Below are 26,329 nucleotides of genomic sequence, written 5' to 3' on the forward strand. Positions count from 1 at the left end.
AGACACCAGATTTAGCTGCAAAGGCCCAAGAGAAGGGCAGGAAAGAGGTAGAGACAAGAGAAAAAGACTTAAAAAGGTTTGACAAATGAGAGTGGATTCACTTCTACAGCTGTGTTGCCACTAATAAGCTGCAAAAGGAAGCAGCCAATCTCAACTAATTACAGGATGAAATTGTATCATAAGAACTCTAATTAGAGGATGCTGTTAGAGGTTATCTAATAATCTACGGCAATGTTACTTAGGACTAACTCCTTCTAGTCCTACCAGACTTCAGTGAAAGTATATTTCCTTAAATAAAAGCCAGTGGCTGATTATTGATTGCTTCTGTTGTTACACAGGTCCAGCCCTTAGTGAAGCAACAACAGCAAGGATAAAGAATGCAATGCTTTTAGCCAACAGGACTTAAAGTAAGTTGCTATTCTGTTGCTGCCAGAATTTTTTTTTTCCATAGTCCCAAATCTCAGCTGAGAGGCTCCAGCCAGCTGGAAAATTTTACACTGACCTTTAGTCTCCTTGCTAATTTGGTGGAATGGTAATGACATTACTACATATTCAAACAAAATTGTCTTAATTGCAAATTAGCCGGAGGAGGCTGAAAATTTTCAAATTAAATCTGATTGGAGATAGAGAGAGGAAAATGGAATTTCCTCACTAACAATCATTTGTGGCACGTGTTAACAAATAGAACGAAATGTCAAGTTTGCCAATTCCTCTGGAAGTATCATTTTCAATTTATGATTACAGTGTCACTTAATGCTGATGTACCCTGGAAAGTGGGTGTCAGGGTAGAAAAAAAGGAAAAAGGTGAGAATGTATGCAAGCTGTTTAACAGTGTGCCCTTCATTACTCCCCTCAGAAAGTCCCCGTTCTTCATTATCAAAAAACTGATATCACCTCTGTCATATTTACCACACATCTTTTGTCATAAATAGCATCCAATTAGCAAAATTTTACACAGGGCAGCTCATAAGATTTCTCCTGTATTATTTAAATGGTATTCATAAAAGGTAAGAAATGGTCCTTCTCCTTTTAGACAGTAATCTATACAGCCAAGAAAGACAACTAATCTTAATTGTTCAGCTTCTTCATAAAGTAACTGCAGAGTTAGGCTAAGTGGAGAATATTCAGCTTTTGTATATAATTTAGTAACACCTGCCTTTTTAAATCCCAAATACACTTCTTAAGATAAACCTTTTTTTAATGGGGAGAAAATGATGTGTACAGCATTGATTGATCTTTCTTTGTGGATTTGTTTTACACATTTAGTCAGTAGAGAGATTTGTTAGGGAAACAAAAATTAACATATGCCAGCTAATTGTTCTTCTTTCTTGGGCAGCAGCCAGAAGCAGCACATTAGCAGTCTAATAATAACGACTGGCACCCTGAAGGCATCCCCAAGTGCATCTGTTCCCAATAAACCACAAACTGTTATTCTGTTCATACTCTAAGCCAGCAGACTGGGCTGGGAATTCTTTGTTACGTACATAAATAAAAGCTGAGATAATGCTACTAAATGCTGCATTTAATACATTTACAAAGCCACTGGTGTAAGCTTGCCTAGGATGTACCAGAGTACCTGTACATACATGGTTTATTGAAAAATGCAGAAATAAATACATATATACATCTATGTATAGATGTATATATATGCATACAGAAGCAATGTTTCTAATGATATTTTAAAATAACACCAGAATGAATGTATATTAATTATCTTATATTTAGACCATAGCATCAGCATAATGTATATGATAAAAATATGAACAGGGAAAGAAAAACTTCCCCATACCTAGAAAAAAAAAAACCCATCAAACCTAAACCTCAGCTGAATGGTTACACATTCACTTTTAGAATTGTAAACCAGAATAAAATGGTACATGCAAAAGCCAGAAAAATGCCAAATTGCAGACCAATGAAATATCTATCTTGATGAATACTCAACAGGATTCCACATTTTATGAATGCATTAAATGTTATCAAAACAAGAGATGTACATCTTTTTCTGTGCACTACTCATGTTTACAATGTTATGGTAACTTATTCTGCATCCTGCAATAATAAGCATACCATGTTTGTAGGCGTGCAATCACAAACTGATAAAATAGAATTTATTATTAACTAAAAGGAAGCATGTAAAAGCCAGGATGAGCACTTAGCTACCTCAGCTCATCTGAATATAGTCAAGGTTGGGTGAAACTCATTATTCAGGACTCGCAGCCTTGATAACTTTGATTTTCATCCATCCATAGCATGGCCAAAAGGTACCATTTAATGAAGTACCATTCAGAGAGTAAATGGGGTCATATAATAGACAGTGCGGTTGCACCTTGTGTTCATGTACTGATAGCTGTTAAGGGTGCAGTGATGAACCAACAGAGCTCATTTCTCCGTGGTAATAAATTCATGCTATTAATATTTATCAAATGTGTGGGCCGTCTCAACTGAGCCACTGCACATGAGACCATAAATCTCTACTATCATATCAATTTTGAAGCTTCTTTTGTACAGTGTATAAATTTTAGGGCTTTTTTTGAGGGGTGTGAGTATTGACCACTCTTCTTTCAAACCAATTTGAGGCCAGTACTGTAGTTTCCTACTCCAGATATCACTAGTTCCAAAGGGAACTTTAAACTGTGGTTTCATTTTAAATCGCTCATCTAAGATTCTGTATTAATTGCCCACCATCAAACGCAATTAGCAATTCTTTCATGTGTGGTTTATGTAATGTAATACTTCAATTACATTATTCATTCAGGTTCTGTTTTGGATTATAGGCTGAAAATTCTTTATTAGTGTAGATGTAACCATGCTGCTGGAGTTTTAAAAAATTTACTGATTGAATAATTAATTGGAAAAGAACAAGCTGCAGATTCCTGATGGATTTATGAGACAATTATTCTGTCTTGTGATTATCTACATTATACTATAGAAGCAATGAGGGAAAAAATTCTTGTGGAAAAGAAAGTCATAAATACTGAATCAAAAAGATTTCCAAAAGTTTGTTTTTTAATAAAAACATAGACATTCTAGAGTTAAAAATGTCATGTCAGATTCAAAAAGATATGTCTCTTTCTTTCTATTAAAAATATGTTTATGGTACCCTATGCTTAAATATAGTACAAAGGAAAAGCTCTAATATCATGACAGAAATACCATAGCAGAGTTTAAATAAATACAGTTTCTATGCAAAAAAGGCAAATTTTGAATAATCTTAATCGACAGGAGATATCAAGACACTAGGAGAAAAATCAGATAATATACTCCGTCTTCTATCTTCTCCCCCACTACAGAACCAAATGTTCTTTTCATACCCAAAGAAATAGAGAGAGAAGCAAGGCTGGCAATCACTAATCATCAGGCTATACAGGAGCCTTATTAAAAAGTATCCCACAAACTTTCATTAAACTAGAGTTACTCAGTTGATTACCCTAAGTTTCTGTGCAAATATTAGCTGGGTGAAATAACAAAGTATATTCTTTTTCCAAGCCTGTGTATCTGACTACATTATCAGGTTGTGCTTAAATCTCATATATTTTTGAGAGAAACTGCAGATTTTATTTTTCATAATCACCCATTTCCACCTGGTGCTGAGCTCTCTAAATTAGCATTATGTACAATATATAGGAAAACACATCAATATGTGATATAACAACCGAAGAAATAGGAAAAAATTGACTACACAAATTCTACACTACTTATGACAAAGTATTAGATAAAAGAAATCTATTTATCTGTATCTTATGATTGATCTAACTTTTCCTCCACACACCATATTCCTTTCTATTTGTGATTGGTCCTGTTACTGCTTTTCAGGTGGCTCAAAGTGGGTTTCCTTTTAATATCTGTAAACCTATCACAAAAAGATATTCTCCCTTGCTTCAGCCTCAAGGCGGTGATTTGTGCACTGATGGGTACACTTTGTTTAGTGTCACCCATGGTGTAGATTGGATAGATTTTGTAAAAGATAGCATTACTTTAAAAGAAACATACAATTTGACAGGCGATTGCATTTTACTTTCATCTTATTGCCATATTTTTCATCACACTCATTGTTTTCTAACTGTCACTAAATTGTTCATTTTCTTAGTCTGTTACATTGGTAGAGCTATTTACTGTTTATAAAGCAATATGCACTTACAGGTTTGGGAGATGGTTTGGGCTCTGAGGGTCGCATGTGCAAGTGGGTCATCATTGCTTGAAGACGTTCGCGTTCTTTAGAAAGCTGTTAAGAAAAAGTGAGATCAGAAGCATTTTAGAAATGACTGATACAGCTATTTTATTGCAGTGATACATCTTATCATTGAGCTTGTCTGGGAGTAATGATTCCTGCATATAAAAGTCTGTGTCAGTAGGAACTTATCTGGGAGGAAATGCAACTTTAGCTATGGAGGGGGGAAAAAACTTTTATAGCTTTCTTTATGTTAAAAGGTCAGAGAAAACAAATAACACTTCATCTTTTTGTCAATAAGAGAATTGAGGTCACAGTTGCCTCGACAGTAACAAGTTACCAAAACCGTAAATTAGAAGCCCATGGTGTCTCTTTAAAGTCCTGTGGACACTGTTAGCAATGGACTAGTGCCAGCAGCTGTGAAGGGGTGAAGGGTTCTCAAAGCGAAGTGCCTGCCAGGATTGTCTACACACTTCATGCATTCCCACTGAGGTCCAGTTAGTGCCCCCTGCAATCTGCATCATCAATCTAATTCAATAGAGTGACAGAGACCAGGCAGTGTGAAATGCTGAACTCTGCCACGGAGTCGGCATCTACACTTGCACTGGGGTCTCATTACAACTGACGGACCTTACTCTTCCATCAGTCAGACACAGTAGAAAAAGAGAGAGAAAGAGAGAGAGAGAGAGAGAGAGAGAGAGAGAGAGAGGCATAATTGGTCACAATGCAGACGATATCATCTTATGTTTTAGTGTACTTTGTAGAAAAGGTAAACAAGTTTACCAAAAGCTTTTTATACTACAATAGTGATGATGCTTTTTATGTGTGCTCAGTTATTTTTTAAAAATTCAAAATATTTTTAGTTCTTTTCTGTAACAAAGCATGATGAATTTGAAATAATTTAAGACACAGTAAGGTGTGAAGTAGACCAAATACTATGCTTAATTAAATGAAACATAGTATTAGTTTGAAAAAAATAATTTTTAAGATGAAATGTTAGAAGAAGCCTCAAAAAGTGAGTAAAACACAACAAGAGTGAGTCTTTGGGTGATTTCATTGCTTTCTGATCAGTTTTATAAGTTCTGGTCATTTTTGGGCAAGTTCTGTTCCAACATTAACAAAATTTTTAAAAACTTAAAACAGCAATATGTATACATATGCAATATGTATACAACAAGCAAATTACTATCTATAACATATATTATTTTCTATTACCCTAGTTAACGACAAATATTAAGAATTCCTGTAAGTTTTTAAATTATGAATATACTAGAAGCAGAAATCACATTATTTTTCAGAATGAGGATATTGGAAGCATGCTATTGTAAAGAATGGCCTTTTGCTAAAATAGAATCCTGTGGGGAAAAAAAATCAAGATTAGCTCATGTGAAAACTATCTATGATAAAATCATATCTTATTGGGGATTTGGTCTGACCTAAAATAAGAAAAGTGTTGATGTGACAGTTTGGGTATATCCAAAGGTAGATAATATGGTCTAAAGGTTATATAGGTCTGTGTGATAAGCACATCAAAGTATAGCAATCTACTCCCAGTTATCAATCATTGCCACTGTTAAAAACAACTAAAATTCCATATATCTCAATTAGTCTAGTGTTACTGAGATCAGTTCAGTAACTAGTTTAGAACAGCAGAAATCTGAAATAGGAGTCCATCAAGTGAGTGTTTGACAAACCTGTATTTCTAACTGTTGTACCACCTGCATTTGCACTCGACACTGGGCAGTGCTTCGGTCATCCAATGCGTGCTCATTGTTAAGGTGCCTATGCAAACACAAGACACAAAGTAGAATGTTAAGTGATGCCTGTCTCGGTGGCACATGCTCCACTCAAACAGCATCGCACTGAGCCCGTCAAGTCCCCTGCAGGGGGAAAATGGGATGCCTTGAAACTGTATAGGAAAAAGCTACATATGCTTCAACATTTAATGAAAATTATTTATGTAACATAAAAAGATTCTATACTCTTCAAAGGGATTAAAATGCCATTGTTACTAAGCTTATCTATTATTACAAAAAATATTTTCTCAAACCACTTACAGAATGATAGTAGAAATCACTAAATGTATTTCATATACTTATGCAATTTTTTATAGAAAAAAGACAGCATATACATATGAAGCAAAAGTAATTCTGAAGGGAACAAAGGCAATTCTCTATTCCATTTCTGTTAGAGCAGTTTGTTTTTCCTATGGTGTTTTTTGAGCAAGCAATATCTCATTTCCCATGGATGTGGTATGAATAGCATAGAAGGTAAACCATCATCCCATGGAAACATGAATACTCATGATAAATGATAATTTTCTGTTACTAAAGAATAAAATATATTGGATATTCTGATAATCAGAAGCATAGATTAATATTTAATGTCTAGAGTTTTAACTGGAAGACATCTACCTAACTTATACTCTAATATTGACTATACATTAGTTTATTATTATTATTATTGTTATACAATGGATGAATAGATGGTATGTTAATAAATGATATATTAATACATCAAAAGTAGTTGGTAGAGCAGCATTTCCAATGAGCCTGAAAATGTTCAATAATATATACTTTACGATTTGTAATATATAATTCATTTGCTAACTCCCAAATTAAGAAAGTAATCTTCAAGTAATTTTAATATCTTTTGGTGTCTCTTTTTCACCAATGGGCATACTAAGAAAGCAATTTAAGAGATGTTCTCATCAATGTACAAAAATGAAAAGGTGTATTGAGCAAAATACTCACTAAATTAGGAATTCATATACTAACCCATGTGGGCTCAAGTGTCATTTAGAATAAGAGTCTAAAGCTTTTCTTGTAGTCCTGAATACACCGAATTAAAAAATATGCTTGCACATCCATTCCAATTATTTGTCTGTACTTCCTGAAGTTAATGATGAAGTGGAAAAAAAAGATGTAGATAGGCACATATGCAATATGTGTGAAGAAGAATTAAAATGTTTTTGCTTAGGATTAGCTAATAAACAGGTAGATTTACTCATTAGTAGATCTAAGTTCAGCAATCAGAAACCTTTGTTCCTTTCTGCCCCATTCCTACATAAATTAGACTAGCTTGCTTTAATATCTCTTCACTGTTTATAACAATAAAACTTCCATGTATCTCATATAATTCAGAGTTTTGGTTGGTGAGAAACTGTGAACTAAAGTAGTGAGCTGAGTTGGCGCAAGCTGGAGTTCTGTGGCTACAGTGCAGGAGAGGCACTTACAGTCTACCTGTCCTACCCTAAGCTCAGCGTTAGCTGGTTCTTCCATGAATTTAATTATGATGAGGACTAAATTTCACTCACACCCTCTGGAAGAAAGCATGGAATGTCAGAGTAAACCAGAGGTTAGGTAAGATATAAAGTGTAGCTAATTCTTAACTAACAAGGCAACATGTAAGAATTATTCTTTCGGTTTTTTTCCCAAGTTTTAATGAACAATGAGGTAATTTTCTATTAGGATAATACAAGAATTGATTGTATTTTTAGGTTTCATATTGCTCTATTTTTGTGAGACCTTTTTCACCATGAACATTTGGGGAACACACATATAATTTATCCCACAATCAGTCAAAAAGATGCATATTTTAAAAACTGCTTCAGCTCTACACAAAGATTAGGGTATAAATAGAGCAAGGAAGATAACTAGAAGATATAGCTTCACAGAAATGGTATATTCAGTACAATATGTTTATTTTTGCATGAAGTCACTTTTTAAAAAGGTTTTTTATACATGTTTACTTCTTAGTGATAATCATTACCTTATATTTAAAGGACTAAAAGAAGTACAAAATGTTTGCATTATATACTTGGGTCTTAGAGACCTATTCAATTTATCTATGCAGCTTTTATTAGAATAGAGACTGTAGGCTACAATAATAGTCAATGAGGTTTTGTCTTGATTGAATTTTTCAGTGGAACACAAAAGAACCTTGCCATTAAAATAGTCCTTTATTCTCCTGTATGAAGGCGAAAGGTTTTTAAAGTGTTGTGATGTTCAGTAATGAGCCTCTATCTAAATTATCATTGGTGACAAACTCACAAAGCACTTTTCGAGGACACATAGTTATGAAATGCCAGAGCTGCCACTTTCTTTCCTGTAATTATAGGCTAGCTTGCAGCCCTTCAATGATCATTTATAGAACAGCCTCCAGTGGATTACTGAGAACTTGAAAAACACATACCTACCTCTGCCACATCTCCCTTCTCCTTTCCTCGCTATTGTTTACCAGTGATATGTAAAATAATAGTGCCTATTCATTCCCCCTACTTAATTATGCCAATCAAAGTACAGAAATAGTGTCGAATATAAATACAATGCAATAAGACTAAATAAATAAGGTAAGTATTAACATTAAATTATGAATTTACGTTTTTATAACTATTTTGTGCCCAAATTATTCTCTTTTAGGTTTTTATAACTATCTCAGGTACTACATATTGCTGTTCAAAAATTCTCTATGATTTATAAATCAAGAATGAGGTAATACTGAAAAATGAGAGGATTGGTGGATTTTCTCAGTCAGTGCCTAATTGCTGTTTCAAAATGCATATGCAAACGGACATTTCATTAATCATTTAATCATGTCCCTTGCAGGAAGTTGGAACTAATGTTGCAAATACCCTTTTCATATGAATGCCCCATAATACTATCTTACGCATTTGATATATTGCCTATGTCATAAATTATGGCTGCTTCAAAAGGACCAAGTGGGGTTGTTATCCCTGAAGATGCTTGTTACAAAACCTTTATTAAGTTTCTTCTTTTACTTATTGCTAGTTCTATTTCACAGCTTTATAGTAGACAACAATAATACTCTTTCTTATGGCAAAGGTCTGTAAATTACCCATGCAATCACTAACACCATTTCACAGGCCTGTTCTACTTCTACTGGTCTGCTAACAAGGCGATTACACACAAATTACTGAATGCCTATGAAATATTTAAATGCATTCTACTCTACTATGCATTAATAAGAGCAAAGCAAGCTCTGGAATTCTGGTTAGCTCCAGTCCCTAATGTCCCCTAATGAGCCTCTTACCGAGACTGCAGTTCAAACAGAGAGGTGAAGAAAAATGCAAAGGGGGCCTTCAGAAAGGCAGCACTGAACAAACATCGTGTGAGCCAGTTCTAATTTATGGGTCACTTTATAGGTATATTGATTTTTGTTTTCAAAATGGAATAAATGATGTGGTCGACTGACGTTCTTTCAAAACTGCATGGAATCTGTGTGCTAGGCAGGTAGTGTGAACTGGAAAAAAATGTAAATAGGCAGTCAAAGTCTTTCTAAAAACAATTAAGTAAGCATTTCAGGAAGACAAAAAGTAGGAAAGTATCTTTCCAATTTATTTAATGCACAATTCTCTTTAATGAAGCTTTTATGGTTATGAATGCATGCGGTAACTTCAATTATATACACTGCAGATTAGCAATTCAATTTTAACCTCTAGATGTTTCAAATTCATTTAAAGTTACAGCATTTTATAAGCTAAAAAGGGATCGGATTTAAATCCAAGTATGTCAGAGACTGTTTTAACAAAATGTTTCACTTGCATATCACTGGTGTTTGATTTATTTTGCATCAAGCTTTTTATGTTTAAACACTGACAGGAGTTTAAATACAAAATGTTAGCTGTCACTATTCATTTAGCTGATTATGTGAGATGCCTTAGTTTTGAGAGATGGGGGCACTGTCACCAAAAGAAACAACATTCTGACAGGTTCAAAGAATGCCTTCTTGAGGTCATAATTTTGTAGCCATGCTGCCTAGTCAAAGACAAAGAAATAGACAATACACACTAAGTAAGAGCATAATTTTTTAGAGTAGTCAGAGGTAAGAAAAAAAGAAAACACATTTACACTAAATAAAGTATGGTTTCCACTGCTTTTTGTATTGCTCTTTGTATCATATCAAGCCTTAAAAATTTAATTTTTGAACTTTTATGGCCATAGACTAATTAATCTTTAATATATTGATATTTATATGAATATTTTTTGTAATAACTATTCTGCCTTTTTTAAAGGAAAGTGTTTCCATCTTTGTATCTAAGAGCATGTTTTGTTTGCCCGCATCTGTGGGTTCAAGAACACTTGTCTGCTAACTAGAATGCTACACTGTAAACCTTTTGGCTTAAGTTCTGAAAGTCAATCCATCTAAATTCGAGCTGACTGAGGTCCAATGGAATGATAATTAATTTTGCAGTCAAGCTACACTAAAGTTTTGTCAGTTGTTATTACACTTTGACATTTATAAGACAGTAATGAAGTAGTAGTATTAAATGCTTTCGGTGATCTAGTGAGATCCTCAATTACTGGTCAGAAAAATGGTTAGCTTCTGTCAATGCCTACTTTATAGCAAAGTTCAAAATTTTTCTTAAGTGTTTTTTAGTTTGGATTTCCTTTTCTATCTTGTGTTCTTTTGCTTTCATGCTACTGTTACAAAAAATTACTTTCTGTCTTAGTTTTAATTTTTTTATTTATTAGGAAAGAATATCACAATTGACAAAGAGCATAGATGTAAATAATAATATAATGCCCAAGGATAAGAATATATAATGCCTGAGAACATAAATATATGCTAGAATATATATTAATATATATAACTACAACTTGTATCATGCATAAGCAATGATGTATGCATTCTTATTTGATGCTAGACAAGACAGAGTCTATAGTTTGTTAGGTGATGTAATTTGAGAAAGGGAACTTGAGACTCTTACAGTAGTCTCTACTCTCTTTTGTTATTTAACATATGGAAGCTAAATAGAGATAATGGATTTTTTCATTTTATTTCAATCCACTGGATAAGTTATCTAATGCCAAATTAAAGCTGAAGCTATAAAATTTATTGCTAGTATATTTTAGAAATAAAAATGCTATAGTAATATGCTCTTAAAATGTTTATAATAAACTCTGGATATAAAACTTTGTGAGAATGGATAAACAGAAAAACTGAGAACTAAAACTCTTTCCTAACTTTTTTATCTTGTTTTCTTTTTCTCCCCAATTCTTAGTTTTTTTCCTTTATTATAAAAGTCTTCTCCTGGGAAAATGTGAGTGGATGGTAACTTCTTCATTTCACTTCCCACATGAATGCTGAGTAAACAGTTTTCATCAATAAATGAAGTTAATTCTTTTATAAAATATATCATTTTATTACTTTTCAAATTTACTATGCATCTTTAAGAAAAAGGCAATACCAGTATTGAAAAAGATATCTAATTAATATTTCATTTCAGTACAATATGCTGACATTGGCTCTATTAACAGACTTTATCACAGATCTTTGAATGAGAGAATTTAAAGCATATATATCATAACAAAAATAGACGAAAGGAAGACCTTAAAATCTACTGTCATTAGTTCTGTCATCCCTATAAAGTTAATGGGTTGGAAAAATGGTCACTCTCTGAAACCAAAGTTGATATTTAATTGAAAGGAAATGCTTTTTTAATTGTAATTTCTTCAGTTAAAAAGAACCACTGGCATGAATATGAAAAAGGACCATGGAGGATAAAATGAGAGTTCATATTCATCTGCTTTTTAGTAATAAAAAAATAAATATTTGAGGTGAATAAAAATGCCCCATTCCATGTCATAAAGGAAATCATAGTGAAAGTAAGGTATGTCTTTAAAAATTTTTTTTTACAGAAGGAACAATCTGAAGCAAGAAAATGCATAGAATGTGGGTACTTTTTGACTTAAATTATCATTCTTATGAAATAGTAGCAGTATTCATCTAAATAACCTCAATGACAAAATAATATATTGATAAGAATTAACATGTTCAAATAAAGAAAGATGAAATTACTTGCTAACATAATTTATACCTCCATATTCCAGCTTTGGTTTAACATATTTTTAAAGAGAGGAACACTTCAGTGAAGTTCCTAACATTTATTTTGTTAATACTCTCTTTGCCCAGAATAGTACAGTGATTTTCACACCCAACAAAATGGCAGCTCCCAACTGTTTTGGTATAACGCAAGTGCAAATTTTCATTTCAGTTCATTAACAAAGAGCCATTTGTGGTATATGAAGCAAATTTTCTCCTAATTGGTCAGAAACGATGAAAGGTTAAAAAATCTTTGTGGAAGTCTTACTGTAACAGCTATAAAGTTATTATGATGCCAAGTACTTGTGCCTTGTTGTTAAGGTGCTTTTGCTCTATACTCTGTAGTCAGTCTACCATTTGTAAACACATCTTTTTGATGTTTCTGCCAACATCTTGGCAACAAACCAGTGCAGTTTCAAATGAGCTAATTAACTTAATTGTTGATGAAGCATGAAACAGTTCATTCACCCTGTTAGCTGCACCATGACAACATAAGACTCTCAGCCTGTGAAGTTACTCATCTCCACAGCCTATCTGTAGTTCTCTGTTTGTATCTCTCATATACCAGAAGTGAGCAGGGAAGATGATTCATAGAACACGAATATTCTCATTTGAAGAAGAACCCCTTAAGGATTTTAAAAAATAAACTATCATTGTATGAAGAAATTGAGAATACACAAGGTTTAGATTTTAAGCAAAAGAAGCTATGTAATCTATTACACAAACATTCAGCCATGTATGTTACTTTGTGTTTTCCTAAAGGGTAATAAGTAAAATGTGAACGAAATGTAGTTATTTCTTTAAACTTTAGGCACCATCTTTTATTCTCGTTATTAAAGATCATCACTTAAGGTTGGGAATATAAAATCTGAAATTTAAAAATAAACCTGTATAATATGTCTGTTTATTTAATCATAGAGAGATTTATGACCACTCACATATTATCTGAATTTTTTTTATCAAAAAACTCAATATTTAAGAGAATCCTATTTTATAAACATGTCTATAGTGATTAATATTACTATTATAGTTGGCTAATATTTTTCATTCACTCAAAAAACTTACTGAATAATTTTTAAAGTATTTCACAAAAAGATAAATAAGACATGTTAACCTTCCTAGCCTGACTTTGCTAATTCACTTGTTGGAACACACTGAAAATTTAACACATTTTATGATGGATCTTTCCATTACTTCTTCATTGTTTGTTTATTTACAACATACCTCAACCCACAAACAACCCACCCCCCCCCAAAAAAAGTTAAAACCTACTTTAAAAACTGTCCAAAATCTTCACAAATGCTTTCACAGCCTGGCCATTTGCAAACTCCATGGCCATAGAGAGTGTGAGAGGCCCCCGTCTCCTCATGTGACGAGCTGTAGCACAAGAACACGACGTCAGATTCCTCTCAAAAAGCCATAATCGTTGCAGGCTGCTAGCGCCTGTCAGGTTACGATCAGTGACAAACAGGTCAAAACAGGTCAATTCAGCTCAGAGCAGTCAGAAAAATTTAATCGTTCTATTGAATAGTTCAACTGCCAAGGCTAGATGATGTTCCAATTAGAGGAGAAATAGAGCCAAAGATGACTGTTAATAAAGGATGAAAAACTAGGAAGACTGTATAATATATGCTAATCCTGCCATATGACCTTAATGTAACATTTTACCTCTAAATAAAAAATATATATTCTTATATGCTCCAGTAGGAAAATGTATTTTTAAGAAAGTAATAGGAAAGTCAACATATGAGTTTTGAAATGTTCTTTTTACAAAAAGAATAAATCCCTAGTATCGTTTAAATTGTTTAATATTTGCATGTAACCCATATATATTTCTATTATCTATAGTTGGTTTAAAAAATTCTACTTTGGAACAGTATTCATGAGCTACATCCTTACATAGTTATTGCAGACTTTTGATAAGTGAGTATAATATCGAGAGATCTTAGAGAAACTAACTTCTGAAATGTATAATCATCAAATTAATCTCAATTAAAACAACAGCATGAATGCATTCAGAAGCATTCCATTTTATAAAAAAAAGTGAACATGAAAATTTTTCCAATTACTCAAATGAGGGCCAGGAACATCAACAAATTCTATTTTAAACTATGCTGTAATTAAATATATGTTTCTTTGAAAAAATTGCTTGTGACAAAGAATTTGTTACAGTAAGGCAGATATATTTGTATTACATAGCATCACAACCAATCATCATACTTACATAGGAAATATAGAGCTATATACAAGCCTAAGCCACTGTGTTACAGAATTCTTCACTTTATAGTCATCGTTTAAAAACAGACATTTTATTTTGAGCAGCATTTTAGCTTATGTGATTCATGTAAATTATTTGAAAGGACTTAATTAGATAGTGATATGCATAAATAAATAGAACTAAATTGATAGAAGTACCTGAAATTTTCTTTTTACAAAGACAGTTTTTAAAGAACTAAAATAAACCAGTAAATTGAAAAATTATTTAACAATGTTTTTAATGTTATTAACAAGTCATTTTTCTGTATGAATTTTTGGAAACATTTATTCATAAATTACCAATATATATTTAGCAAGATATAAAAATGCATTTATAAATTCCATCATGCCACAATAAAGAGGAGAAACCAAATCTTCTATCTTCTGGTTATTATGCCTGAGCACATATAATTACATACATCAACTTTCTAATTTCCAAGACCTTGTTTGAAGCATTTCCTAAAGAAGAAAACTATGTGTGCATCTTTAATTACTTGAAAGTTAGAAACTTGTTTTGGGCTTGGAAAATGGTACAATGCTCTCAGAGTAATCAGGTTAATCACAATGTCTTAGTCACAAGAATATATTGACACAATCATTTTACATGCACTTATGAAAAAAATAAATTTCTTCTAGCAAGTCCCCTTATTAAATTTATTAAACTTGTTTTTCATTCTTTTTCATTGTTGTTTAGGTGGGGGAGAGGGAGGGTAAAAGAAAATGAATATGGCTGATACACTTACAAGAATTAATATTTATATCACCATAAGAAAGGGAATAAGGTAGAAAGGAGAAAAATGGAGGGGATAAAAACCAATTTGGGATATAATACCTATATACATGGAAATGTCATAATGAAGCTCCCTGTATAGCTATCATAAACAAAAATAGATTTTTTCAAAAAATGGAGGACAGGAAGGTAAAACAGGTCCTGACTGGAGAGCTGGTACCAGTAGGGGAGAGGGGAGGATGTAAGGAAAGGGTGAAGAGAGTGTATGTAGTGGAAATACTATGTACACATGTATGTAAATGGAAAATGAAACTGTTGAAATTATTCTAAGATGGAGGGAGGAGAATGAGGAAGAGGGTGAATTTAACTATGATATATTGTAAGCACTTTTGTAAATGTTGCAATGTATCCCCAGTACAAAAATAATATGGTAACAAAAATGAAATAAAATAAAAAACATTATACTGCAGAAAAACTATTTGCTGGCATTTGAAGTCCTTTCTTCACAATGAAAAAGAATGTATGATATAATCTAATGATTTCTATTTAATTTCTTGTTCTGTACATTTTGTCCCTATTAAGTGTAGATTTCATCAATGATGAAAATAAAATCTGGTGATAGATAGAAAATCCAGTTAATGAGATGTACCTGTCTCTCCTTGCGTTCAGGACTGAAGACTGTCCATTCACTATGGAATGATGAGTTATTGGTGGTGATGCTTTGGAAGTGGTGGAGGAGGTAGTCGAGGAGGAGTTGTTGGTAGTGAGGTCTAGCCCTCCATGTTTAATGCCATTGTCTTCCATACTGTGAACTCCAGTCACTTCTTTCCATAACTGCTGAATCTCAGCAGGGCTTAAACCAGCTGCAAAATGAAAGAAAGCTCCATTAATATAACAGTAACTTTTATATAATGAGCTTGGGGTTATCTATGACATAATCCATTAATCCAAGTGTTATCACCAGCATTAATTAACATACAATAAAAACCACTTTTATACTGTTAGCACTATAGATTTTTAGTTATTTGTTAAAGACTACCAACTTGAAAATAGTGCTGAGAATAACAGTGGTGGGGAAAGAATATAAAGGTTAATAGAAAAAAATTTCTTGCAAGTTCAGGCATTGTAGTGTAGATCTGTAACTCCAGCTACTCAGGAGGTGGAGATAAGGAGGGTCATGATTCAGAAGCAGGTTGAGAAAAATAGTTATTGGCATCCTCACCTCAAAAACAAGCTAGGTATGATGGCACAGTCCTGTCATCCCAGCTACCCAGGAGATGTAGTTAGAGTATCATGGACCTAGACTAGCCCTGGGCAAAAAAATGAGACCCTATCCAAAAAAAAAAAAACAACAAAAAAACAAAAAAGGGGGTTGGGGCATGGCTCAAGTGGTAGAGGGCCTACTTAGCAATTGCAAGGTCCTAAGCTTAAATCTCAGTACTGCCAATTAAAATAGAAAATACAAATAGAAATACAAATAGAAAAAAAGCCTGCAAGTTCTATTCCAAGATAAAACTATGCACCCTTTTAAAGAGTATCTTCACTTGTTACTGGTATTATCAGTGAGGAACTGGAAGAGAACTAGATTTTAGAAACAGCATATTGTCAAAACAAATGGAAAGAAAAAGCAAGCAAAAAAGAAAAGCAAAAATGCAAGGGAAAAATACTAATCATTCAACACAAAAGAAAAAGAGATTTGATAATCATCGGTTATTTTGTACTTTCTCAGAGAGGCCAACTAAGCAGCTGTCTTTCATTTGGGATTCTTGAACGAAACAATGTCTTCACCTACACAAATTCTTTAAGTAGATACTACCTCAACCTCTTCTTCACTCATGACTAACCAACAGAAAACTCAACCACTTTAAACAATCTCCTGGTTCAGATTATGCAAATTTACCTGATTGTACACAATTATAAACAATGAAAACAGAAAAGCTAGGCAAAATCCTTTGGTTTTTAACTATAATTTTGAGATGTTATTGAAACTATTGTTTATAGATATGACTTATGAAATAGTACTCATATGTACTGAATACTGTGCCTTCACATCTTCTTTGAACACTGTGTGCTTTTTAATCCTTACTGCAACCTAATGGAGTTGTCCTTTTCATTTTAGCCAAATTATAGCTAAGACAACAAAAAGAAAAAGAGGCTCAAAAATGTGTCTGAGGTCACAAAGCTTATACAAAGTAAATGTGCAATTTATATCCAGACAGTCTAATTTGAATGCCCTTGCTCTTAAAACACTATAGTAAGAAAACATCAAAGGGACTAAATAGGTTCAGGTGTGGTGGTACACATATGCAATGTCAGATACTCAGGAGGCAGGGACCTGGAGGATCACAATTCAATGCCAGCCAGGGCAAAAAGTTAGTGAGGCCCCATTTCCAAAAACAAGCTGGGCATTGTGGTACATCCCTGAAATCCCAGCTATCCAGAAGGCATAGGGAGGAGAACCTAGGTCTGAGGCTGACCCTGGGCAAAAATACAAGACCCTATCCTCAAAATAACTAAAGCAAAAGGGGATTGGAGTGTGATTCAAGGTAAAGTACCTGCCAAGGAAGAACAAGACTCTGAGTTCACCCTCCTCCAATGACTTAATAAAGATCTGGTAGGGGGAAATAGACTTGTAATTATAATTACCACAATTTATTGACCATTTACTATATTCTGGAACTTTGTTAAGTGCTTTTGACTGGAGGCCAGCAATCATATTTTATAAAGAACACAAGTAGCTCCAAAGGATTAAAATAATGTCTGCAGATCACTGATGTCTCAACCAGTGTGCAAGATTCAAATCCAAGGCCCCCACGGTCCCCAATCTGTGCTCTCTTATAGAAAGATAGAAGTGCTACTCCAACTATCCACATCCCCACCCCAACACACATCTGCTTCACACCCTATACGATGGTGACCAGGCAAAAGACGTGTGGGGTGGGGGATTGGAACAGGCAGACAACAGAGTATGATGGAGAGGAGAGGGAGCCCTCCCATGCCAACCCTTGGAGTGTAAAAATCACTCATTGACACACAGGGGTAAACAGCCAATAGCAAAAAAAGAAGAATTCTCACCTCCAGACCTGACTTTGGCCAAATTATTCATTACAGAGCCCACCTTACATTCTATGCCCATCACAGTGTCACACAGGTAGTGTTACCAAATGCTATCATTTCAGTGAGACTGGCTCCTCATGATTTAACACACAGTCTGAGGTGAAAGACAAGACAGAATAATCCAGCTTTTCAAGGTTATTTAGAAATAATTTAGGATTTTTTTCTATAAAAATAGAGAGTGCCTTTATAAGGATGGGTATTTTCTCTGTGATAGGGAAAACAATTTTTATATAGAAGCCACCAATTGCTGCTTTTATTGTAACAGTAACCTCAAATTCTGAAACTTACCTGACTATAACTTTTTTATGAGCTATCTATGTTAGATATAATAACAGCACAACTCCACCAACCAATCCTTTTCCTTGATGGCATCAACATGTCTTCTGGGTCAGAATTCTGCCTCCATGCTCCATGCCAACTCGTGCCAGGGCCACTGCTACAGCTTCCCAATTCTCTTTATGTTTTTACCTTGCCTTGAATATTAGAATTTACTCATCTTATAGCCAAAACCATCTCTTAAAATGAGCTGGGCATGGTGGCTTATATCTGTCTGCATTCCCAGTCACTCAGGAGGCAGAGATCGGGAAGATCAGGATTTGAGACTAGCCCACACAAAATTTAATGAGACTCTCACCTCAACAAAAAAGGGCTAGGGGCATATTTCAAGTAGTATAGAGTGCCTCCCTAGCAAGAGTGAGGTCCTGAGTTCAAACCCCCATATCACCAAAAAAATAAAAAAATAAAAAATAAAGAAAAATATTAGATCTGGGCAAATCTCAGGTAAAGCCTCCAAATGACCTGCATGTGGTGCATTTGTTGTCTGGCTCTGGTCTCTTTGACTTACCCATCATTCTCTCTACATTTCATTCTGCTATGCTAGCCTTCTGATGCTCCCCTAGTGCATCAAGCGTTCGCTCCCTTTCTGGCCCAGGCTCCCCTGGCTGTGCCCCAAGCCCAGGCAACTCTTATTGTAGAGCTTCCCCAGGGTTTCCTCTCTACCTTCACTTAGATGACTCCCATCTGAGTCACTCATCTGAGAAATCTTTGGCCAGTACCTTTCCCTACTCTGACTTCTAGCTTTTCTTTAAGAACATTTTTTTGGCTTCTGAAACTATCCATGGACCAATCTATCTATTTAATGTTAACAGCAGTCTCTCTCCACTAAAATTAAGTTTTATAAATAACAGCAGATATTTCTTATTTTACTATATATCCCCAGTGCCTTGAACAGTGTCTGGTGTGTATTTAATAAGTGTTTGTTGATTTCACTGATTATAACAGAATTACACAATTCTTGAAGACATGTTGATTCCCACGTGTGGGTTTTGTGACTCTTAAAGGAGTTCTATTGTCTATCAGACAAATGTCTAAAGAATTACAAATGGAGCTAGTTGACTAACATAGATCGTGTAGCTATGTTAATAACATCTATGTTAATGACAACATTTTTAGAGACTTTGCTGGTTAATGGTTTTATAAATAATTTAGTGTATAGGTTCTGTTAATAATTTTGTTAATATAATTATCCACTTGCCTTCTGAAAGATTTCCAAGGTACTATTCATTTGTACTGAAAATTAGTGATATCATCATTCAATGATAAGGTAACAAATGCTAGGTCCTTAGCAGACATTTGATTGAACAAATAACCTGTTCACCATCCAAGTAGTGTTTCTTAGTGAACAGTATGAGAAATGGTTTCTAACTGCTACAGATAAGTAGCAAAGAATGAAAGAAGAAAAAAAAGCTTTTAGTATATCAGAGGTACCTAGAATGTCTGCACATTACAGTCACCTCAGAGTGTTTTAAAGCCTCAAATGCCCTGACCACAGCACAAATGGATGAATCACAATTCTGGAGGTAGGAGAGGGGAATTAGTCATTCTTGAAGCTCCACAGGTGGTTCCAATGCACAGACATGGGGAGGGAAATTTTAAAAAGAAAACTACTGCCTTGTTCTTAGAGTAAAGTTTTTACATTTAACATAACTCTTCTTTATGGGCATAAAACTATTTATGAATATGAAACAGCAAGCCAATCAATTTTGTACAATTTTGAAGGTTTTATGAGTTTGGAAGTCTTGAGAGTTTGTGAGAACTAATTTAGGTTGTTTTTCAGGCAGCAATATAAAGTTCTATGGAGCTGTAACCCTTTAAATACTGTTAAGGTAAGAGGTTGGAGACTCATGAGTCATACAAAAAATTTCTGAAATGTCTAGTGACAAAATAAACTTGCCTTTTAAAAAAAAATTTAAAGTGTTTCAAAAATATTCAAGGGAAACCCACAGACTTATTTTATAATCACTCTAATTTCTATCAGTTTTCAATAGTAGGTATAGGCTTAGGATTCACCAAATGATCTATAGCCCATTCCCCTCCTTCAAACTAAAAGCTTCTTCTTTGACATTCCTGTGTAAACTTACCAGGTTACACAATCCTAACATCTTCAAAACTAAGCTTCTGTTTCTATTGCCCTCCGGCCCCTGCCACCTTTTCTTGCAGACCTCATCATCTGTGTCTTACTTAACAGATCCTGTAGCATGTGCACACTGCTCCTTCTGAACCAGATGCTGCCTAAGTGCTTCCACATGATCTCTTATATGTAGTATCCCAAAGCATTTTTTACTGTTTTTTAAAATTATCATCACCAAAACTAATGGTTTAGGGAATTAGATTATCCCCATTTTACACATGCAGACAATAAGTCAGAGAACACTTAAGTGACATGCTGTAGAGCTCATACAAGGCAGAGCTCTCTCACATTTTCAGGACATTACACAGACCTGTGTCAGGACTTCTTCCCTGGATGCCCATCTAAAAGTTCAACTTCTCCCATTTCCTGCAGTTGCTTTCTTTTTCCCCATCTTTCCCTTTATTTCTTTCCTGGCACTTATCTCTTTATAGCTTATTTATTTATTGTCTGTCTTCTACACTAAATGTATGCTCTATAATGACAGGGGTCTTTGTTTCCTTCACTGAGGCATTTCCAAGCACCTTTAATAGTGTCTGCAGTGAGTGAAAGTACAGTGAATATCACGTGGAAGAGATTTTTCAACTTGGCCACCGTGCTTGTGTCCTGGTAAACATACTCTGGAAAGCAGTGGATTGGAACATTAAAGAAGGATAGTCAACCTTTATCTTAAGTGAAGATTACTCAGCTTTTCTCAATAACTCATTTCAGGGATATATATAATACTAGTTCCAAAATAGCTTTGTAAATATGTAATTTTCAAATTCTGTGACCACAAAAAATTGAGAAGCTCTATGATTCTTTTGAATGACGGCTTGGCCTTGTGCTCATTCACAGCCAATACTACAACTAAACATTAGAAGTTGAGTTGAAAATAGGATGCATCCTTAATCAAACTGCATATAATACCACAGAGAAAGCAATTTAATAATCTTATTTAATCTGTCATTCAGAGTTTGTGGAGTAACTAACTCTAAGGTGCCACAAACTGTGCCAGGAATTAATTACATCTGATAATTCATATCTATATTTAGCATCTTTGGTGCACAGAATCTTTAAATATTTCAATGATTTAACTTAAAAAGATCATACTAATGACTTTTTTGGATTCGAAAATAAAAGATTCTTACAATGTCCTTTCTTTTTCTAGTGTTTCTAATGTTAAATAATTTTTATACATTTTGATGCAAAGTAAGTCTATCATGAATTTCTAATTAACTAAATCTTGTTTAATGGCACTCTACTTATTTGCTAGGTTTACTACAAGTGAAAGTATTAAAATCAGTTGAGGTGAAGTAATTTGTATCACGTATGTATTGTTAAGTTGATACTCAGCAATTTGAATTGAGATATTTTCGTGTACTTTCCACTTTCTATCTTAACTTTTACACACTTTTCCTGTACACACATGCTGACAATAATTGTATCCCAGAGAAGAAAACACATTATAAATTTTCCTAACAGCCCTGACTCTGGCTTCCAATCCTTTCCAGAAGAAAGACCCAATTTCTTGAGTATCCTTCAGACATCAATGTGTGAATTTATCTCTGCTAAGTCTTATGTGTCATTGACTTATATTTGCCTAGAGGACTGATATCACCTACAGGACAATGTCTGTCTCTAACGTTGCCTCAGGAGAGGCATACTGAGTGTACATTTTGTCCAAATGTCAAATTATGAGTAGGAAAAATAGGTGTTTGGTTAAAATTTGAGACCAAAGACGAATTTCTCCACCAGAGAAAGAACTTCTAATATTTGTTTTTAAAATTTGTGCTGTGATTTTACTAATAGAGCTTTTATAGTCTGCATTTTAAGTTTGAAATTCTAATATGAAACACTATTTTTATGTCTTTATCATATGATATTTTAATATGGCAGGATGGCATTCTGCTTTTGAGTCTTTTAGTCAAGATACAAAAAAACTGCAAAACAGAACTTTTAAGAAAAGACTTATGAGCTAAATGGAATTAAATTCATTTTAGGTTGGGAGTGTAACATCAAAAATAAAAAAAATCCATTCATTCCAGTTCACTAACCAAGTCTATAATGATTAGAACTATGATATAATTTACGTTCAAACTTATTTACATTTTCTCAAAAATTAACTCTATACACTCGATATTTCTCTATGCATTTAATTATTTACAAATTAGTTCCTATACATAAAATTACCAGCATTCAAGGCAACTTTTGCAAAGTTTTATTCTTGTAATAAAAAAAGTATATTTAAATTTCAACTAACTGATGGAGTTTTAGTATATTAAGCCCCAAAGGAGATTTTCCTCCAAGTTACAACTGGAAAACTTTCTGGTATTTGAATAATAAGTCTGCGTGTTGATCACATTGCTTGTGCTATTACCATGGTTACACACATGGTGATCTATGCAAGCCCAGGATCACTGGTTCAGAAAAAGATCAGGATGTCAGGAGCAGTGAAGTAGGCAGTTGGCTACTTAGACTTCTAAAAGCAGAGAATGAAGTCAAAGTCAAATAGCTGATTCTGACTAAATAATGAGTCCAAAGACTATCTTCAGCACATTCCCAACTCAACATAAAGGGTATTATTACATTTTTAAAAATTTTGATTTTCTGTATTATTCAACAGCTCCTTGATTTCCAGCTTGTCTAGTTCTAAAGGTGTTAATTCAAAATAACACTGACTAAAATTTAACATTTTTTATTTGTCTTTCAGATTGATAATGAAAATATTATATTTTCAATAAATTACTAATTCAGCAATATGTATCATGTTGAAATGAAATAAAAATTTCAACACATATATTTCAGTAGTTACATGTTCCAAGATCCCCACTGGATGTCTATAACTACAGATAGTACAGACTATAATTTAGTGCCTTTTCCATCTTAACTGAGCACTTATTATTGGACTCTGGCCATAATTTTTGCAGTTTTAGGTGTGACAGCAAAAGTAGTGCAGATTTATTTCTTCACAATTTCACAGCAAATTTGTTCTTACAGTAAAATGTTAGCAACCTCACCATATGACATTTTTCTACCTTTATTAAGTCAAGAACTTTCACCTTTTCACTCACAGGAGAAACCTTACAGCTTCTCTTTCACATATCTGAATTGTCAGCATCACTATTCTCCTGCTTTGGGCCACTATTAAATAAAAGAAGGAATACAGGACAACAAGCACTTCCATACCACAACAATTGATCCAATAGGAGGCTTAAGTAACTCATGGGTATGTAGCATATACAGTGTGGACATGCTGAACAAAGGAATGATTCACATCCCAGGCGAGGTGGAAGAGGATAGTGTGAGATTTCATCTTGCTGCTCAAAATAATGAGCAGTTAAAACTCATGAATTGCTTATTTCTGTAATTTTTTACTTAATATTTTGGACCACAGTTATTTGAAGGTAACTATAACTAAGGAAAACAAAACATTGGATAAGAGGGAATAATTAGTTATAGTTAACCTGTGAATATATTAAGATAAACTTTTATCTGCTGTTAAAGACACATGAATTTTTAAAGAGCCTGAACAATTTCCATTTAATAACCAATAGACCATGGTACCAGGTAATTAAAATATGCCACTAAATTAAATTACTCACTGATTATGAATGATGCTAGCTATAAATTAAATAGCTTTATGATCAGCAAGTTATTTGAGATTGACTCTTAAGTCCATCATTTTTTATTTGACTTCTGTATACTTACCATATTTATATAAAACTATACATATACTTAAACATCATAATAATTGCCTATTTTACATTAAAACCTTTTATTATAAGAATATTCATAGTGACTTAAAATGTTTACTGTTTAAAATAACCTATGTTAAAATGATAAGAGGCATTACACACTTTAGAGAAAATGTTTGATAAAATCTTATCAGAAGTCTATAATTTTATTTCTGATATTTATATACCTTTTTATGCAGTTTAAGAAGTTGTAACTTTAAAGTAGCCTAAAGCAGTTATGCTACCTCATAGGGATAAATAAAATATGGCATATTTTTAAAGACAATGAAAACATCATCCATCACTATACAATAATCCCACTTGGTTTTCATATGACTATTTTTCATGGTCAACCAACCAACCAAAAATCCTGGTGCATAGTGAACTGAGAAACAAGTATTCAAAATATGTTTACCTGAAATAACCAGTAAGTAAGTAACTAAGACAGAATGGATTCAGGGCTTTCATTACCCAACAATTGCTTTTTCACTTTTCCCACTCTGATTTTGGGATTCCAGCACAGTTCTAGATTATTATAGGTCCCTCAGCATCTGTGGGGGAACAGCTTTAGCAGGATCTGTGGGTAGTATCCGCAATGCTGGAATCCATGATATAAAATGATGGTGCATTTGAACATATCCTACATAAATCATCTGTATATTACTTATAATATTTAATGCAGTCTAAATGCCATATAAATATGTTATGCTATATAAGGAATAATGACAAGGCAAAAAATGTCTATATGTATTCAATGCAGATACTTTTTATTTTTTCAAATATCTTAAATTAGTAGTTGGTTGAATCCATAGACATGCACTCCATGAACGCAGAACTGTCAGATATTGAAGGTGGAATATGTCCTTTTATTGTAGCTGGTTGATGTATCTGACATGCTCTGCCTGTGTTTGACTGAAGGGTGTTCTGATGATATTTTTCACATTTAATCACCTAAATGCTGAAAAATATGATGACTCCAGTTTGTGTCAGTTACATGGCAGCAATAAGAACTTTGGTCAATGAACCAAACAAGTTTTTGTTTGCTTTTGTCCTGGGGATTATACTGAGGACCTGTAGGCAAGCACTCTGTCACTTGACCTATGCCTCTGGTCCCCAACTAAAGTTTCCACCTTACATTATTTGAACGGATTTCTTCATCTTTTAATGGAAACATGATTTAGTCTTTTTTATTTAAAGTACAAATTTTCTTCCAGGTATGTTGTCACACACTTGTAATCCCAGCACTTGAGAGGCTGAGGTAGAATTGTGAGTTTGAGGTCAGCCTGGACTATATGGTAAGACTCAGTCCCCTTTTCAAAAAAGTATAAATTTTCTTTTCAAACCAAATTTACTTTCAAATACACTTTCTCTTCCTATATGTTCTCTATTCGGTGCACTTTATCTGTCCTATGTCCTATGGAGAGTAAAAACAGGAAAAAAAGATAATTCTAGCCACAGAAAGCATCAGAGGTAAGAGAAATTTTCATTTGAAAGCTGTTAGCATAGCTATATCATAATAAATTTTACTATTTGATAGGTTTTCTGCTTGTTTTCAAAGACTGCATTTCAATAAATATATTTTAAATAAGTTACATCATGCTTCTAGGACCAAAATTTAAACTTCTTGAGATGTTTGAATGGTTTAACTAAAATAAGATTGTGGTAAACCATATTTTCCCATTGAGATTCTCATATAATTAGATCCTAAATACAGATTTTATTTAAATTTTAGTGACAAAAAAATCAATGAGATAAACTTGTTTCAGTTTAGTTTCAAAGAAATCCATGTTGCACTGAATTAATTTATACACGCTTTGTTTTTTTAATCTTATTGCTTCATTTGTCCTCGTCTTGTATTTATTTTTCCAGTGAACAATAACATATGAATAGAGCATTCATTTCTGATGACATTGTGGCTCATTCCAGTTCTCTTTGGAATAACTCAGAAAAGTGGGTTTGCTGCCATATTTTTCTCTCACTATGTAAACTTTTTCCTTTCTGATTTCCTGGGAGTGCTTTAGTCAGGTGAA

General features: G+C 33.6%; 1 protein-coding gene across 16 annotated transcripts in view; it reads right to left on the minus strand.

The window, feature by feature from the left end:
• Foxp2 (forkhead box P2) overlaps positions 1-26,329 on the minus strand; it is a 571,690-nt gene that overhangs the window by 32,920 nt on the left and 512,441 nt on the right. For 15 of the 16 annotated variants that reach the window (XM_074064625.1, XM_074064620.1, XM_074064606.1 and 12 more), the window contains 5 exons: positions 15,649-15,862; positions 13,286-13,390; positions 5,863-5,950; positions 4,139-4,222; positions 1-15 (listed from right to left, as the gene is read on the minus strand). The exon at positions 1-15 is cut by the window's left edge and continues 187 nt beyond it. In XM_074064625.1, coding sequence (XP_073920726.1) covers positions 1-15; positions 4,139-4,222; positions 5,863-5,950; positions 13,286-13,390; positions 15,649-15,862 — 506 coding nt within the window. Of the gene's footprint in view, positions 16-1,638; positions 4,223-5,862; positions 5,951-13,285; positions 13,391-15,648; positions 15,863-26,329 lie in introns of those variants that run through there. The other variant, XM_074064635.1, reaches the window with a different exon arrangement.

The sequence above is a fragment of the Castor canadensis genome, chromosome 2, assembly GCF_047511655.1.
Source record: "Castor canadensis chromosome 2, mCasCan1.hap1v2, whole genome shotgun sequence".
In the NCBI taxonomy this organism is placed as follows: Eukaryota; Metazoa; Chordata; class Mammalia; order Rodentia; family Castoridae; genus Castor; species Castor canadensis.